Source organism: Malaclemys terrapin, chromosome 11, assembly GCF_027887155.1.
Source record: "Malaclemys terrapin pileata isolate rMalTer1 chromosome 11, rMalTer1.hap1, whole genome shotgun sequence".
In the NCBI taxonomy this organism is placed as follows: Eukaryota; Metazoa; Chordata; order Testudines; family Emydidae; genus Malaclemys; species Malaclemys terrapin.
This window is the reverse complement of record NC_071515.1, coordinates 33618230-33637715: the sequence shown is the minus strand read 5'-3', so window position 1 is coordinate 33637715 and position 19486 is coordinate 33618230. Positions and strand designations below refer to the sequence as shown.

General features: G+C 38.6%; 1 protein-coding gene across 5 annotated transcripts in view; it reads right to left on the bottom strand.

Annotated features, from left to right (window-relative positions):
• The window catches only part of NCKAP1 (NCK associated protein 1), a 105093-nt gene that overhangs the window by 76253 nt on the left and 9354 nt on the right, over window positions 1–19486 (bottom strand). For 2 of the 5 annotated variants that reach the window (XM_054043349.1, XM_054043351.1), the window contains exons 2-4: window positions 9354–9464; window positions 952–1044; window positions 653–709 (exon numbers count right to left, since the gene is read on the bottom strand). In XM_054043349.1, the coding sequence (XP_053899324.1) occupies window positions 653–709; window positions 952–1044; window positions 9354–9464 (261 nt within the window). Of the gene's footprint in view, window positions 1–652; window positions 710–951; window positions 1045–9353; window positions 9465–10661; window positions 10680–19486 lie in introns of all 5 variants that reach the window. The other 3 variants (XM_054043347.1, XM_054043348.1, XM_054043350.1) reach the window with 3 other exon arrangements.

The window sequence follows — 19486 nt, the reverse complement described above, 5'->3', positions numbered from 1 at the left end:
GGCTCAGCCAATTGCTAGTTCATCATTTAGCAGTAAGGCATTCCCTGGGAAATATCCCACCCACTTCACAACCTCAACCAAGCTTCACAATCATCATCGCTGTGTACCAGTATTAAATTGTTTGTTTAGAACTTACTCTGTGTGTGCAGCTCTAAGCCTTCAGCTGACAATTAACCAAGTATTCCTCCACAGCAGACAATGAACTTGTAGAATCAGTGCAACAAGAGATATGCAGCTGTGTATCAGTGGCCTACAATGCTGTAGCCATTGTTCAAAAGTGGTCTTGTTAAAAAGTAAGCTAGTCTTTAATACCTTAGCAATTAAGTTGGCATAATAAAGAACCATGATTTAAAATAAAATTAGCCTGACTAGGTCATACACAAGCCTACAGTCATAAAACCATGCTATAAATATCTAACAAATTTTTTTGTTAGTATATCAATTTTCTAGCTTTTGTAACTATTCTAAAGCATATTAAAATTCTGAAAAGTTATAGTTATACTTGTAAATGTATGAAAACGGTGAAGGATTTTGCAAAAACAGAGTGAATGCAAAAAATACTTTTCTCTTTTCCTATATGTAGTTACCGTTTTTGGTTTCTAATGGTATTTGAAAGCTTATTTAAAATATTTTGTAAAAATCAAAAACTTACAATATCAAAGAAGACTTGGCAAACATCAATAGTATTCAGCAGCTCACAAACATGGTCCTTACAAAAGAAAAATCCTTTATTTTAGTTTAGAAATCTTAAACAATTATGTCAATATATCTTGCCAAAGAAATAGAACACATTTTGAGTCTATAAAACACAAAACTAGAAAAGCAGCTATTTCATTATACGTGATATACTACTGCAAAAAGAGTTTTCATAAGAGACCTATTTGATAGGACACATCAACTACTGCAAAATCAATCCTAATAGTCATCTGAGTTACATTTGCCAGGCCTTACCTTAAATTCCATAACATCAACAAATGTGAAGTAATACAAAGCCAGATTCTTCAGAATCTCTGATTTTTCCTTCTGTAGCTGAGCAAGCTGTTGCTGTAAAAGAGAACACAAATGCATGTATGCTGTTCTCACCAGATTATTAAAAAAAAACTAGCTAGAAAAAAAATGACAGCAATAAAATACCTGTGAGGCGCAGATGAACCACTAAGCTTGCCATGCAAGAAAATATGTTTTTTCTCTATGACTGAGGTTCTTTTGCATTCGTTAGTGGTTTTTTTTGGTAGACAGAGTAATATAAAACACTAAAGACTGACCACTTTAATAGCCACTGGCTATCATTAGTTTTAAGATTAAAGCCAAATTAGTACACATTAGTATTGAAGTCATTGTTTAGGTCAGCTAGAGACAAAACTGGGAAACATTAAGAAAGAAGTGTTAACATGTGTAATTAGCAAAGGCACAACAGTACATGAGCACAAGTCAATATGACAAAAATAATGACAGATTACTTGAGGTGGGAGAAAAGGAGGCAGAATTTACAAGTTTTACTACAGAAAAAACAATTTGCTTTTAAATTCTGAACTTACCAAAAAGAATATCCAGGCAAAGCCACGTTAAGCATGCAAAATAAAATGTAGATACAAACATAAAATACAGTAACGGTTCTTTGACCAGTTCCATATAAACACAATACATTAAAACGAAAGCAACAAAAAAACAACAAAAATGAAAAAGAAGCAAAACACTAGCATTAGACACTGGTGGATAAATGGAAGAGGAAAATGTGAATACAAAGGCATAAAAGTAATTCACATTGTAACTGATTTTTTTTTTAATTGAGGCAATGACAGCCAGTTGTATTTTCACAGAATATTTTTTAAATGATTTTCAGGCTTGTCAAAATTAACTCTAGTAATGATCATAGTAACTAAATAACTGTAGCTCACAAATAACAGAAAACTTGTCGTCAGTTACTTAGATGCTCTGTTCACCCATATTACAGCCTCTCACAGCATTTCTGAGTCCAATTACGTTATGACATCAGAATTCCAATCAATCATAGTTTAAGTTGTGACTTGAATTTTAAATACACCAAAGCAATCTTGAGACTCAATATGACAAAAATACTCAAAAAATCCATAACATTTGAAAATAAAGACAGCTTAAATTACCATTTAAGGTAACCCACCATTATATTTTCCTCCTTGGTGTAAACTAATCTTTAAAAGGGAGGGGAAAGATCACTTCAAGATTGGCTAATACGTCTTGAACTGATATAGAGAATGAGAACTCAACACCCTCACTACTTTTACTCTTTTTTTAGATGAGAATCTTGCATAGCCAGACTAGGGAAGAGCATCTACTCATTCCACAAAGGTGCACACTACTCCACAAATTCACATGTACACATTGTCTGGTATAGTCCCCCACATATATTTGGCAATTTATTTTTTAACTTTGCTTCACCAAAGATAAGTCTCTTTTCTCTGCATTTGAATGTGAGGCACTGGTCATTAGCCACAAGATTCCCATTACAGCCAGTAGGAATGTATCCATGTTTCCTCCTATCAACTACTTCAAGGCCTAATGCCCCAATCCTGAAACACTTTTGCACATATTTAAATTTAAGCTCAGGCACAAGCTTTAGCCTGTAAGGCCTGAGCCTGCAATGTTTGCCCAAGGTAGTTTCTCCATTTCTTTTACATCACCCACTCGAAGATTAGACAAAGAATAGCTACTACAAATAACCAATTTTTTTTATGTGACTGGCATATTGTATGTCTATCTTTTGTCCTTGCTGTTCTTTTCAATTTAATGAGACTGATGTGGGACAGAATCAGTTTCCCAAACACACACCTGAAGAGAAGTGTTCTCCTTCAATCCTCAGCTTGAATTCTCTGCTTATTTCTCGTACAAATACTCAAAACCATCGCAGCCTAATGTTTAAAAGGTAGATGAGCACCAGCAATCATCATTCATGCAGTTTCACAAGCTCATATGGGCCTTCTCATTTCTCCATTAAAAATATAACCATAAATTCTGATGGCTTAGCTCAGCCATCTTCTCCAAAGAAACAACCCCTTAGGATTTTCAGCACTGCTTTCGTAAGCCACAGTTGCTGTAACGTGAAAATCCCATATCAAAGTTTGTTGGTTTTATTCCTCCTCCTGACATCACAATTTTTTTAAAATAGCTAACTTGATTTTTAAAAACCTCCCTTTTTAAAAAAAGTGTACAAATCAATGAACCAAAAATGGTGTATCAAGATTATTTGTTGTTTCTGTTGTTGCTTTAACTATCGCAGGATACATGTCTGAGTGGATATGCGTGAGAAGTCAACTTCATCTCATTTCAATGACCGCAAGCTACATGAATCTTGACTAGGAAAGTTGCAATTCAGAAATAAGTGTACACTATACGTTGCACCAACAATTGCATTCTCCCCTCCTCGGAGGGTGTGGGGGGGAGGGAAGGATAGAATCAGACAGATTAGAAAACAGATCCAATCATCCAAAATGGCAGATGAAATTCAATGTTGATAAATGCAAAGTAATGCACATTGGAAAACATAATCCCAACTATATGTAGAAAATGATGGGGTCTAAATTAGCTGTTATACCTCAAGAAAGAGGTCTTGGAGTCATTGTGGATAGTTCTCTGAAAATATCCACTCAATGTGCAGCAGCCGTCAAAAAAGTAAACAGACTGTTGAGAATCATTAACAAAGATCATAAGACAGAAAATATCATATTCCCTCTATATAAATCCATGAATGCTGTGTGCAGATGTGATCTCAAAAAAGATATATTGGAATTGGAAAAGGTTCAGAAAAGGGCAACAAAAATGATTAGGGGTATGCAGCTGCCATCTGAGGAGAGAGGAATAAGATTGGAACTTTTCAGCTTGGAAAAGAGACGACTAAGGGGGAATATGATAGAGGTCTAAAAATCATGACTGGTGTAGAGAAAGTAAACAAGGAAGTGTTATTTACTCCTTCTCATAACACACGAACAAGGGGTCACCAAATGAAATTAATAGGCAGCAGGTTTTAAACAAACCAAAGGAAGTATTTTTTCCACACAACACACAGTCAACCAGTGGAACTCCTTGCCAGAGGATGCTGTAAAGGCCAAGACTATAACGGAATTCAAAAAAACAAACAAACAAAAAAAAAACCCTAGATAAATCCTAGAAGGATAGGTCAATCAATGGCTATTAGACAGGATGGGCAGGGATGGTGTCCCTAGTCTCTGTTTGCCAGAAGCAGGGAATGGATCACTTGATGATTACCTGTTCTGTTCATTCCCTTTGGGCACCTGGCATTGCCACTGTCGGAAGACAGGATACTGGACTAGATGGACCTTTGGTCTGACCCAGTATGGCCGTTCTTATGTTCTTAAAAAGAACCTGATATCTCATACTGCCAACTTTGTGAAGCATTAAAGATAGTTATTTAAAGGAACTTAAGTTGCATATCATAGGTCATGTATCGCATTGCATTACCAAAAACAAATACCTAAAGAAAGTCAAATTAAAATATATATTTGATATCAAACTAAAATCTTTTCAACCCAGAATTTAATGTACAAGTAGAACACACTTCATCTAATCAAAAAATCAGCACTAAATCCAAAACAGCATAATTTTAATGAGCACATTTTCAATACCAAAGAGAGAAGACTATTATAATTAGGCTTAATGGGGATGGCATACAAAATATAACAGCTCTGTTGTAATAACAGTGATTTTATTTTTTATATATAGAGAGAGAGCGCACCAGCGAGCAGGCTTTTGCTGCAATTCCATCAGATCTCAAACTAAGCAGGGTTCGAAGTTACGAAGGTATACATAGGTGTTACTGCAAGTGGCACTGGTGATTCAGCAATTACTTTTCCCTCTAACTCTACTGAGCCAATATCCCAATACTGTGTAAAGAAGATCAGATTAAGTACAGCTGAAGGTGCTATGGGAATGAGACAAACTATGGTCCTGGGAACCGCCATAGTTATTGGAAATCCGATAGTGCTTTTTTGCATAAGAAGAGAAGCAGGGGGCTGTTACATTCAGCATACATAATTCCTTCTTCAGAACAGCTCTAAACTGTCATGGAAGTATTTTCATCCCAGCATTGGTTTCATTTCAGCAACAAATAAAGATGACTAATATGCCCTGGGACCCTTTGGGATGCTCTAGGCTATACTTAAAGCAGGATATTAAAAAGCACAAGATGCCAAGAAATATGTACTCTAAATCACTTAGAATACAATGGTGATAACTTTAATTTTCAAAACAGAAGTTTGAAAACAGCTAAAAAACACAGCTGATATTATGCAGTGTCTTAGTCATTTACTTGGGTTTTCAGCACTCAGGAATGTGGGTGTAGTTCTTTCCACACCCGTGCAACAAAGTTTTTCCACTACTAATTTCTAAGCAGCTGCTGAAGAGCAATATTTAATGCCATCTTCGGTGTCAGTTTTGTACTTTGCAAATGTAGTTGATTTGCACTCATGCTCATTTAGAAAGCTTTGAATATTTCTGCTTTCCAATAAATAGTATAGTCATATACAGTTTGGAGAGCAGAAACAGAATAAGTTCAAAACTTCAGAAAGAACAATTTCAACTACAGATAATCATAATGGCTTCTCGACTGAAACACTACAAAACATTATATTTCAAAACATTTTAAAATAGTTCAAAATATATAAACCCGGAGAGAAGTATTCTTGAGGAACAGAGAGCATGTGAAGTAATAGACTATACTAGGGTTCAATAGTAAGAAGAAAAATGCAAGGATTTTAGTACAGAAGTTTTAATATAAAAAAAAAATCAAGAAAAAGTCACCTGCATCTGTTACCTAAAGTCTTCATCTGATCTACAATCATGTTGGAGGAAGAGCTTTGAAGTAGTTAGCCACCGGCACTGATTTCAATGCTATTAAAGTAAGGTCAATGCTGAAAGTTTTGGGGAACTGCACCCTTTATTCATTAGTAGCCATTCAGATTCTGATTGTCCACTTAGAAGTCTGATGGAACATTTGTGCTCCTTGATTATGGAACTTTGTCCTACACTAGGAACTTCTTTTCATGACAGCGTGATTCATCTTCATATGCTAAATGACTAGCTAGTCATAGGAAAACATTTTCTTGACCTCTCTTCTTCCCCCTCTCACTTCAAGCAAGTAACTAACCCAGGATACAAAAATTGCACTCTTCCTCTCCAAAATGCTTTGTTAGGGCACTAGATCAGCTGGACTGCTCCTACTAAGTCTCCGTGGTCAAATTAATAGATTTAAAACCCAGAAGGGATCATTATGATTATCTACTCTGAGCTCCTGCATAACAGGCCACGGAACCTCTCCCAGGAATTTCTGCAGGAAGGCCATAACTTCTGTTTATTATCTGAATTTCTGCAGCACCCAGAAACCCTAGTCATGGACCAGGTCCCCAACATGCTAGATGCTGTACAAATACAGAAGAGACTGTTCCTGCCCCAAAGACTTACAATCTGAGTATAAGACAACAGACTCATACAGACAGAAAGACATGAGTACAAGGAACTAATGAGACAATATTTGTCAGCATGGCAGACAATGGTCTAAACACTCCAACAATTGAACCATTTTCCAATTTTTTAGTGGTATCATGGTAAAGGAGACTTAAGGAAAAATTTCAAAGATGACAATAAGGGAACTTAGTGGATGTTTACAGGGAGCTCCAAGCCTGGGAGAAAAGCATTAAGGTAACTTGTCTGAAGATTTAACAAGCGGGCAATGGAGGCTGACATCATGAACCAATTTGAGGCAGGAGCCAATGTTCTGATAGTGAACCAGAAATGACTGGTAAAGTTCGCCATGAAAGGCCAGGAAGGGCCTTGAAAATGAATAAAAGCAGCTTATGCTTGGTGTGAAAGAGAAGGGGAAGCCAGTGAAGGGATGCAAAGAACAGGGTGACAAGGTCAAAGCACCAGGAAGGCATTTCTTAGAAAGACCAGTCTTGATTCAAAGACTTCAAGTGAAGTCCTGAGTAATTTGCTCCAATGTTTATTTACCCTCATGTTAAAAGTGTGCGCCTTTTTCTAGTTTGAATTTGTCTAGCTTTAGCTCCCAACTATTGGAACTTGCTATGCCTCTCTGCTAGAATAAGCAGCCATCTACTATCAGAAATCCTTCCCACGTAGGTGTGACAGATATGACCAACACAGGCATATATTTAAGACTATTGCATCGACTTTATAAATGTTATCTGCACCTTTGTGAGTCAGACTGAATTGCAACTCCATGGGGGAGGTTTGCTGAACTATAATCAGTGGGAGGCAATTACTGCAAACCCTGGGACCAGTATAAAACTCTATTGAGGTACCACCGTTTGGAGATCTGTGCATGTATTAGGTAAGTGGTAGGCCTTACTAGTTACTGGACTGAGACTATCAAATTCTTAAATTTTACTGAGAATTATATGTTATTTATTTTGAAATTAAGGGTGAAGAATAAACAGTTAATCAAATTATATGATTCAAGATTCATATTGTATTTGTTTAATGAAATTTGTGGGTTTTTCCATTTCTCATTTTGTCTTTAATCTGAATTATAGAAATGGGTGGGTGAGGTTCTGTGGCCTGCAATGCGCAAGAGGTGAGACTAGATGATCATGATCGTCTATTCTGGCCTTAAAGTCTAGGAGTCTAAAAGTGGTTTTTTTCTCAGATTGTGAAAACAAAACCGCCAACATGAACTGAATGCTCATGATTTTCTCACTACACATAAACCTGCTCAACTGGCAATTTCATCTGCTGACAGACAATAGCTGTATCAAATTCAAAGGTCTGGATGCATTGCACTGATCAGTGGTAATTGCTGTGCTTGAAACTGGAAAAATTCAAGTCTCTATGAAAAGCTAGTAGGAACTCTTGTTACATATGTTAAGATCACTTAATTGTTGTCCCTCTAGTAATGCTCAATAGTATTTTACTTAATGATGCTTCTGTGCCAGTGAACTCCTTGTCCCTTGCGGGTCCTTTGAACATCTGCTTCCTTAGCAGAGAACCTCGTCAGTGTGCTCTGCTACTTGTAATGTCCACTGGCCCTTGAGTTGGGAGGAGGAAGAGGAAGGAGGGAAATCTGGCCTCTTCCTGCTTCCCACTGAGTCAGACATTCTTAAATTTTGAAGAGGTTTCGTTTGTGAACAAAAAAATAGTTCCTTCAAAATAAGGGATGCATTGCATCCATCACGGAGACTTCATTTTGGCCTCCTTAGGTCCGTGTCTTTGTGGTAAAAGCCTCTTTTCCGCAACTCTGAAGTTTCTGTATCACACAGATGCTAAAATATCAATTAAAAACTCACTTCATACCCTCCAAAATTAATTTTAGGTAGGTAACTGCCTGGTGTTCTGACCATAGAGGCAGAACGTCTGAAGATGAGAAAAAGTGCAAACTACTGCGAGAGCAACATTTAAATGTCTTTAAGCTCTAGAATACAGATTCATCTTTAGAAGACGTGAGGAGGGTATATTGTAAATAATGTAATTTTCTTTCAGGGATAATGAGAAAAGGATGCAGAATTTATTTTCTCCATATACAGCCAGGATGATACAATGACCTCACCCTAAAATCATTAGATATTGTCACAAAATGGAAAGTCAACAAGTTCAGGTTTTTTACAAAACTGTGCTTGTTAAAATATTTCAACCAGCTCTAATCTACATATTTGATCTTCAGAGAACCAACTTCTTAAGTGTGTAACACTATCTAAAATCTAATTCAAATGTACCCAAGTATGACAATACACAGAGGCTATTTGCAAGAGTGTTTTAACTGAAGTTCATTACACATAAACCTGCTCATTTCTTGAGCTGTAATAAAACGTTGAGAATTATAGAGGTTTCACTGGACCTGGTTTAAGAAGAGTGTAGGTATATTTTTACTTTTTACATAAGTCTAAGACAGATGTTTTCATATATGTTACTGAAAGACAAAAATTCAATACATGAAGATAAGCAATCTTAAGAAGGAGGGAGGAGAGGGTGTGTCACCCGGGACCGCTGCCGGGGGCTGCTGACAGTGGCTGCTCTGGCCGCACTGGCGGCCACTGCTCAGGCAGTCCCCAGGCCGGCCGCACTAGTTGAAGAGACTAGTTAAAGCAGGGATGGCAAGTCTATTGCAATAAAAAATAAACCTAGAAATACAGATTGATATATTCTTGTCTTTCCCTGCTTAAACAAACATAAATGCATTGTCACACTAGTTGGGCCAACAGTCCATCTAGATGGGTAATCTGTCTCCAATAGTCGTCAGCAACAAGTCCTTTAGAAGAATGTGTAAAATCCCTACAAAGCAGAGTTATGCATCAAACGCAAAAGTTTTTTTAAGCAGATTGCATATTTACAGAGTCATTTGGGTTACTTACATTGTTGTTGCGTGTTTCTACAGCTGGAAACTTTCTGACTATGAATTTGACAGCAGATTCCAGGTTTTTGTCGATAAGATATGATGGTTTTGCTTTGGGGTCCCCACATGCCTACAAAAAAAAAAAAAAAAAAAGGAAGTGAACTAAAAATACATTCATTCATCTTGCTAAAAATTAAGTAATTGTAGAAAGTCTGCAGTCAGAAACTAGAAAGACGTATTGGGTTTTAGTGAGCAGGTGATAAAATGAGTAGGCAAAGTGCAGGGATTGTCACAGCTGGAATATGCAATGGGAGACAGTACAGAGATGCTCTTCTACTGAAAAAAATGCATGGAAGTTTCAAAGCAGTTAGTGCAGAACAGCAGTGAGGGGGAAAGCTCAATCCTAAAAGAAGAAAAAGATATTTTACTTCTATTCATGGTTTGAGGTAGGGTTGTATTCATCTGAAGCTAATAAACTGTTGGAAAATCCAATCATATCATCATCCGTAGAGGAGAATGCTGGGCATATTAAATGATTAGTGTATCCTATGTGAAGAAAAATAGGAAACAACCTGTATTTAAGTTTTTCTCCTTCATTGTATTCTGCAAGACAGTTCTCCCTTCTGCAATTAAGCTACCAATATTTGCCTCATCTAAAGAAAAGGACTATTTTCAATAGTTCGGAGCATGTTAAATCTACTCTGATTGTAAATTAAATTTTAATTGTTCCCTGACCCAAAGCAAAATTACAGTATTGCTGTCGGCTGTACTTTAAAAACAGCACTTCAAGCAATTATACAAAATATGATATAATACATGGTTCTTAAGTGAAAATGTTAACTCTGAAGTAACTGATTTGGCCACATCAGCAGTACCGAGTTCTCTGGGCAACCAACTAATCTTTATCAGATGATGGTGATCCTTGCAAACCTAAGTGAATGTTTCTTTAGAAACTTACTATTATAAACTTCAGTGACAAACTGGATAGAGACCACTGAGCAATGCTGTACTGTTTAAGTGTGTGAGAAGTGTAATTAAAGGAGTGTTATCTACAAGACAAAATATTGTGCTCAAACTGTACTTCTATTCAAATATTTACAGTTTCATGTTCCCCATAGGGATTTATATAACATCTGTGTCTCATGCAAACTAAATCACATGCTATGTGCTTCTACACAGGATAGTGACCTAGGATGATAGCTCATTTTAATACTTTTCTATATTGATTTCTATGGCTATCGTGGATTATAGAGACAGAAGTCATGGAGTATGAGACTGATCTGAAAGCGGGCAAGCGGGCAGAGGGAAGGTGAAAAGCTTTGCAAACCTTCCAAACTTGTCCTTGCTGGGAAAGCATTGTAACAAAGAGAAAAAAATTACACATAAACAAAATATTCTCAAACTCTGGCATCATTACTTTTAAATGAATTAATACACTTATCTATATTCAACAAATTAAGGTTATGGCTATATTTAACATACTTTCTACTGGACTGCCATTCTAAATACACACGAACTATTACATTTAGTTATTACAATTCGATTACTGTACAACAATGTTCTGAGTGCAATACATGTTGCATCACGTCAGTTCCCCTCATATTCTTTCCAAACCAAGTTTGGGGAGGGAGTGGGGTTAACAAGAGACAGCACATGCAACTATAAAAAACAGGAGAAAGACTGTCAGTGAATTTTACATACCTGAAAAAGAAATGGTAGCCAAGAATAAAAAAAAAAAGTCATTATAGTAGAATTCTAAAACTCCTGTTCATATTACATAGACTTTCTGGAAAACCACAGACTATGCAAATATATCTACACCTGAGCACCACAGCTGCTAGTTGTCCTGTGGAGAACAAATACAATACTAATCTTTCTTGAACTGTCACCTCTAACTCTCTACAATACTTCAAAAAATAGTTACAATAAAACTAAAAAATTGAATGCCCATATTTTTAATTAGGAACAATATTTTTTGCTTCAAGAGTCTCAGAAGCAAGCACTACAAGTTGAAATTTATTTAAGCATATAGAGAATCAGTCCATACTGTACACATCCTTTAGTTTTAAAGTTATTTTTCCATTTTCAAAAAAGTGAAAGCTATTGCATTATTGTATGCAAGAGAGTCAAGAAAGTAAAACATTCAAGCTTTCAAATTTAGGATTCAAAACCTTTGAGATTGTCATGGGTTCATCTGCATTTCTATGTAAAACCATATCAGTTTAATTTATGAGTTCTACTTATAATCATTTCACATTCATATTCTTTCCTCTCTGAAGAGAGGGCCAGAGACTAAGAGCCTTTTCTTCAGCTAGTGACAGATCTCCAAACCAAAATTATAAAATACACAATACTAATGTCAATTTTAATTTTGATAGATTCAGAAAGAAAAAATAGTGACATAACCTGAAAGTAACCTCAAAATTTCTCCTTATGTATACACTGCAGCTTAATCACATAATTTAGGGCCTGAATCAAAGCCCACCTAAAGTCAATGTCAATGTCAAAACTCCCACTTACACCAATGGGCTTTGGATCGTACCATTAGCCTTTAAAAAATTGTTGTTGGAACCTTGAGGCAGAGAAGGGTAAATAACATTTGAATTGTAAGCTTTTTTTGGAAACATTTTGTTTAGAATTGTCAATATTAAATCTGTGGTTAGATACTCAAATTTTTTCAAATCTGAATGATTCCTTTGAAGACTAACAACAATTTTTTTTAAAGGGTTTCTATTTCAAAGTTTTCCACATTTTCTTTCAAGAAGCTTGCCTTCACTTTCTGAAGAGAGGTACATGGGGTGCTCTGGTGAGGATGAGACACACAATCTGCGATGTTCAGAAGAGGGTAGAACATAACAGCTTTGAGAGCATTTCAACTACACCACGTGCTTGCTGAACACTTCAATGGGTAACAAGATATTTTACTCCCTAGCTGCCTTTTCCAATATTCCAGGGATCTGCCTGAATGTCCACCTAAGAGCCCCAGCAGTTGATTTGGAGTTAGGAGACTGGCTGATGTGACTACTCCTTAGGCAGCTGGCATAGCAGCCTAACAGCAGGTGCATCAACACTTAGCTGGCTTAGGGCCCGTCTAATGTCTGTACCAGCAGCACTTCCTCAGAAGCCTCCCGGAAGGAAAGGGGAAGTATCAGGGAAGATTTCTAGGCCAGCTGGTGGGAAACCAAGAGTAACAACAGATGCATTGGTCAGAGATATTGGCTAAGAAGGGATCAATACCAGCCAACAGTTCAGCCTAGACATCCACTACATACATGCTAACTTCACTGATATGTGAACTCCACTGATACTGCAGCACACACAAAAGTTGTGGGGACTGTGTATCGAGTCAGAAGATGCACTAGCTTCTTTACTATTGCCTCCTTCCTCAGAGTTAGGGCTTTCAGGAAGTTTATAGGGAGAGCTGCCTTGAACTGCCCCACATGAACAATAGGGCATTCCCAGGTTCATCAGGCTCCCTGAGATGGAGTCCTTGGATGAGGTAGCATGGTGAATATCCTATTACTCCCAGCACTGTTCCAGCAAGCAGTAACGTAAGATGTAAAGCTATCCAAGTTACTCTGGGCCTGTTCTACAGTTCTTGCTTCAAAGTCCTCACCACTAAGGAATCCTCAAAGACCTGGTTTCAATCAGGAGGAACAGGAAACAAATTTAGTTTCTGGAAAGAAAATAGAGATACAAAACTTAAATTAAAAAAAATTGTACTAGAAGAGTGTTGGATTACACAGATTTAGCGAGCGATTTTTGGAGAGTAGACACATTTTAGAAGATCGTATGAAAGCAGGCAAAAAGATATGGAATCTTTAAGTGGGCTTCCACACTGCATCTAAATCAGTGGTTCCCAAACTTTAACAACCTGCGAACCCCATTCACTAAAATGTCTAGTCTCGCGAACCCCCTCCTAAAAATGAATATTTCCAGGGATTTTCTCCTTTACCTGAGTATAAAAGCAGTGATCTTGGAAATATAAAATTTGTTTTTATAACATGCTTATTACACACTGTTATTAATTATTAGTTATCATTACAGTATTTTTATTGCATTGTGAAAACGGCAACACTCTTCCAAGATCTCACTTTTGTAGCTTGTATCACTTTGAATAAGCCTGTTATAAGACAAGGCTCCTATGTTTCAGATGTGAAACAGCATGAAGGCATTTAAGAAGCCAACTCAAAGAGTTCCTCCTACACAAGCATTCAGGTCTTGAGCAGTCCAGGCAAACAATGCACGTTACAACAAAGCTTAAAATTGTTCATAATAATTTTAAAAACAATACTAGCTGCCTATATAATTTTAAAAACAGCAAAAAATATCCACCTCCCTTTCCACTTCTTATAAGGAGTCTTGAAGTTTAAATCTCCTCAGTGTGATAGCAATGCTTGCTTTGATCTGCTTAGCTCTTGGAAGTCCAGGGGCTCCAGGCTGGTGGCCCCATGCTGGCCAGGATCCCTTGGGACATCTCTGACCGCCATTAGAGAATTTTTTCCCAAGAACCCCCTGTAACATTTCACAAACCCCAGTTTGGGAACCACTGATCTAGATTGATGGTGTCATGTGTGTCACTTTAATCTAAATACTGTCCACTAGCACCAAGTTCACTACTATCAGTTTTAATTTAAACACTACTTTCACATATACTATTTCTTACTCTTGTAGTGAGAAAAACAGATACCATTTTCTTATAATATGAGACAGGTTCAAGTCAGTAAGCTTTCATACTGAAAACTGAGTTCTATGCGAAGCATTACAGGAGATCTCAACCTTCAGGGAAAGAGGCCTGAAAACACAAAATTTCTGACCACTTTGCCCAAATCATCATAAAACTGAAATTTCCTCAAGATTAGAGCACCGATTCAACATTCCAGAACTTATGTTTACCTATGTTAACCCATCTGTTTAGGTGACCAGTACTGTCATTGATAAGATCTGTGAGACGAATACAGAGAAACAGACACCCAATTAAGCCAAGTTTTGTTTAACAATACATCCAGAAGATATAAAAAGTAACCAATACTGTAATATCTCAGATTCATATATTTCTAAACCTGAAGTTTTTATTTAGACCGAATGAAAGACTAATGTTCATCCGTTCAAGGAAATGCAGTGCACCCGACTAAAGGAGTATGTCAATGCTTAAAGCCTCAGGATCCTTCTCCATTTATCATATACTTTTCCTTCCTTTCTTCCATGCATCATGGTCATTACTCAGTAACTGATCTACTAATCCTGCTTTCATTCAAAAATGGTTTTCACAGGATGACACAACGACCACCACTCTTCCACTGGGCGAAAGCAAAGTCTCGGCACAGTTCCCAGTCCACTGTTGGCAGATGGAGCAAGGTACCAAGCTTGGTTACCAGGCCAGCTACTGCTGCACCAATATATCTTTCATCCATTTGTGTGACACCGCATGCAACTTCATACCTGTATCCTTCCCACACTAGACCTCGTCACACTCCTGGAATTGTCAAAGGACTGCACCTATGCAGCTCATGCCCAGAACATTCACTCCACGACCCAGGGAAAAAAGAGTAAAACTGAGCAGTCCTATGCTAGTGTCCCCCACTGCTGGTGCTACTGAGGAGTCAGTAACAGAAGTAACAGTATAATACTATCTAGATGGGGTAGTAAAAAGAGAAAAGACAGGGATGATGAAAGCAGCACTCAGAATAAAAGTCCAAGTAAATAGTGGGTATTGTTTATTGGCTAATACAAGTGCAGTGTTAAGAACCAAACTTAACCCCTCTTTTCCACACTGCAGCAACCAGGGACACTATGGTGCAGTGTATGCCCAGTCTGAGGACAATTTGCCTCACTCTGCACTCTAGCATTCACCCTAGGTGAACTAAAAAAGCAACATTAATAGATTTCAGTAGGAATAAGGGTTAGTCTGCTTAACAGTAACCACAACACCACACAGCCATCTTTTCTCCCCCTAACTCCTCAAAAGAGGGAAACCAAAAGCAAGAGAAGAAAGGTTATGAGACAGATAAAAACAACTGGAGTAAAGAGGAAGTGAAAAAAGTAAATACCAATTTTAGATACCAGTCAAATAAAAGTTGGATGTAAAATTTTTCAATCACCCATTTGACTGGGTGGTTTATGGTGCTGAGAGTAGAGTCCAATAAAAATTAAACATTTTGCTATTAAATCAAAAGTACTTGATCTTTTTAAAGATTCAGTATCTTTAGATGCTCTTCAGGCTTGATACCTAGTTAGATGCAGATGCCCCATTCTTAACTAAGTAGGTTGATGTAATTATGTATTTTTATTTCTGATCTATGGCCACAGAATGCAATGGTGACTTTCCAGCACTTCCAAAAAATCAAATCAAGACCTTAAAAAATATTACGACTAAAGCAGCATTCCTGGAATACATAATTCAGAAGCTATGAGCTTCCAGTTGCTTCAGAGCTGGAATACTATGCTCAAGGAATCTTCTGCAAGTCATGTCCAAATTCTCTTCTATGCTACTTGACAGATGTAACATAACTATGCTGGGAAAGATGATGCAACACAAGCATCAAGGCTAATACATGGAATTGCTATTTTAGAAATAAAGTCTCATTAAAATAATAGAGACATTAGATTCCTATCAAGTTACAGAGCATTTGTTTCCTCAGCAATCTATACTAGCATGGTAGCTTGCCACAGTTTGTGTCCTCACCTTAAGATGAAGATTTTTCCCCATGATGAAATAACATCACAAACAAATCTGGAACAGAGTCAAAAAGTATATCAAAGAACCATAGGATTTCAGTTGCTAGGTTTTCATTCCTAGTTAATGTGTGCTTATGAAAGTAAAAGCAGATAATTTTAGTTTGATGTCAGATAGTCTGACCAAGTGCTATATAAGCACAAATCGTCAAATGGAGTTTGTTTTGGTGAATAAAGAGAAACCATCAAGTCAAGTCTTTTAAAAACGTGTTTCCTTATTTGTTAAGAAAAGCTTAGACAGTTTTGAAGAACTTACAGTAATAAAAAGGAATCAAGTAACATGGAATAAAGTATCTCAGTCTGGATAAGGAAAACAAACTAGGCAGTTTCACTTTCTAGTTCACATCCACTAGGACGATACTGCAATATTTGGGTAGCAACACTGCAAGGAAATGTCTGCTTGAACTCTTAAGTTGTGGAAACTGCAATATTTTAAGAAAGTAGTACTTTCTAGAGAGGGAAATGAAATCTAATGTGACTGATTTTGAAGCACAATACTCCAATATTTGGAGAAAGCTATATCCAGGGGGAGAGGCTCTTTTGTCTGGTATAATTACACCATTATAAGAAGAGTTAATTTGGTTAGAGCAAAACACAAAACCTAAACGTATTTTACTCTATTGAAAAGATCAACCAAATTACTGTGTGTGGCCATACAGGTCCAGGGCCGGCTCCAGGGTTTTGGCTGCCCCAAGAAGCCCCCCCCCAAAAATAAAATAATAAAAAAAGCCGCGATTTGCGGCCGCAATTCGGCGGGAGGTCCTTCGCTCCCAGGCGGAGTGAGGGACCCTCCGCCGAATTGCCGCTGAATACCTGGACGTGCCGCCCCAAGCACCTGCTTGACAAGCTGGTGCCTGGAGCCGGCCCTGTACAGGTCACACAATCAGGTCATAATCAGACAGGATCAAAGGAGCTCACATAGAAAAGACACTATCAGTCTTTAAGACATGGCAACATGGTCTAGTGCAGACGTGGGCAAACTACGACCCGTGGGCCACATCCGGTCTGGGGGACCGTCCTGCCTGGCCCTTGAGCTCCCGTCCGGGGATGCTCGCCCCTGGCCCCTCCCCTGCTGTCCTCCCTCCCCAACAGCCTCAGCACAAGGCGACGCCAGCACCGGGGGGGCGGGGGGGGGGCTGCACTGCAGAGGCAGGGGAGAGCAGGAAGGGAGGCTCACCTGCAGCCTCAGGGGAGCAGGCAGGCGGTGCAGGTGGCGGGAGCGCGGTAAACGCGTGCGGAGGACTCAGGAGGAACACCGGGCAGCCGGCCGGAGAGAAGCAGCGGTTTCCCCTTCAAAGCGCCCCTTCTCTCCGGCTGCCCCTGCTCCTCCTGAGTCCTCTGTCCATGTTCGCAGGGTCACATTCTGAAAGGGGCTGGGGGGGGGGGGGGGTTGGATGGGGGTGCAGTTCCAGGGGGGTTATAAGGGGGCGGGGGTGTAGATAGGGGTCAGGGCAGTCAGGGAGCAGAGGGGTTGGATGGAGGGTAGGGTTCCAAGGGGGCGGTTAGGGGCAGGGGGTCCCAGGAGAGGGTGGTTAGGGGACAAGGAGGGGGGGGGGTTGGATGGGTCAGAGGTTCTGAGGGGGGCAGTCAGGGGGCGGGAAGTGGGACGGGGCGGATAGGGTTAGGGGAGGCACAGTCTTCCCTACCCGGCCCTCCATACAGTTTTGGAACCTTGATGTGGCCCTCAAGCCAAAAAATTTGCTCACTCCTGGTCCAGTGGATCAAATATTGAATTGGAATCAGGAGACCTAGAATCTATTACTGTTTTATCCTGCTGTCCTGAAGACATGTCAAGTCTCACTCACTGGGTGTAAGACTCACTCATTAGTATGCTCTCTCTCACACATACCTTCTTAAGATTATCTCACTCATTTTGAGTAAATATATAAAGATATAAAATATTTTTACTCAGGTGCTGAAAGAGACAACACCACATTTGGGGCCTCAGGCATGGAGCTTAGAACTTGGAAAGCAAGTTGTGTACTGTGGTAAGCATGGGGACTACCAGCCTATGTTCGGGGGAGTGTGAGTGTGAGAGAATACCTGACGGTCAAAAAAATACGAGTTCATCCACAAAACAAGCAGGACTTGATCGAAAGTTTGCAGGTTCTGCAAAATATAGTTCAAAATTTAAATCACAGTGGACAAATTGATGATTACCTGTTCTGTTCATTCCCTCTGGGGCACCTGGCACTGGCCACTGCAGACAGTGGCCAGTGCCAGGTGCCCCAGAGGGAATGAACAGAACAGGTAATCATCAAGTGATCCATCCCCTGTCGCTTATTCCCAGCTACTGGCAAACAGAGGCTAAGGACACCAACCCTGCCCATCCTGGGTAATAGCCATTGATGGATCTATCCACCATTCATTTATTTAGTTATTTTTTTAGCCCTGTTATCACAACATCCTCTGGCAAGGAGTTCCACAGGTTTACTGTGCATGGTGTGAAGAAATACTTCCTTTTATTTGTTTTAAACCTGCTACCTATTAAATTTCATTCGGTGACCCCTAGTTCTTGTGTTATGAGAACTAGTAAACAAGACTTCCTTATCTTTCTCTACACCAGTCATGATTTTATAGACTTCAATTATATCTCCCCTTAGCCATCTCTTTTCCAAGCTGAAAAGTCCCAGTCTTATTAATCTCTCCTCATACGGAAGACGTTCCATACCCCTAATCATTTCTGTTGCCCTTTTCTGAACCTTTTCCAATTCCAATATATCTTTTTTGAGATGGGGTGACCACATGTGCATGCAGTATTCAAGATGTGGGCGTACCATGGATTTATATGAGAAAGGGAAGGCTGGAAATAGGAAAATACTAAGATCATATGGAAAAATACAGGAAAACACGAAATGATCCAACACAGAAAAATTACATTAAAATCTGGTTCTGCAAAGGTGGTACAGTATTGCAAAACATCCATATGGCTTTCCAAAATTTAGGGTATGTTTTTAGTAATTTGCATTAGATTTCTATGACATTCCCCAAAATTTACAACTAACCTACACAATGCTAATTACAAGATACCCTAATAAGAGATGTAGAAACTCCTGAGCCATTGCATTCTGCTGTATGGTAATTCACTTGCCACACAAGAAAATCATGGGCAAGCATTCTTACAGTGTGCTGTTTATAATATGCAAAAAAAAATTTTTTTCAGTCAAACTTCTTTAGGGACAGTAAGTTGCCTTTTATGTAGGAGTGGCATGAAAGTGACTAATTTAAAAATTAGGCAAAAAGGTAATTCAGAGAGAGTTACATCATCATCTCTGAATTTCCCTAGGTTTGTCAGTTACTTAACCTTTGTTTGCCATTTATTTAAAGCTAATTATTAGTTATTAATGTCTAATTTTGAAAAAGTCAAAACCCTTGGGGGAAGGGGAAAAGGAAAAAACAGCTATTCTATTGAAAAGC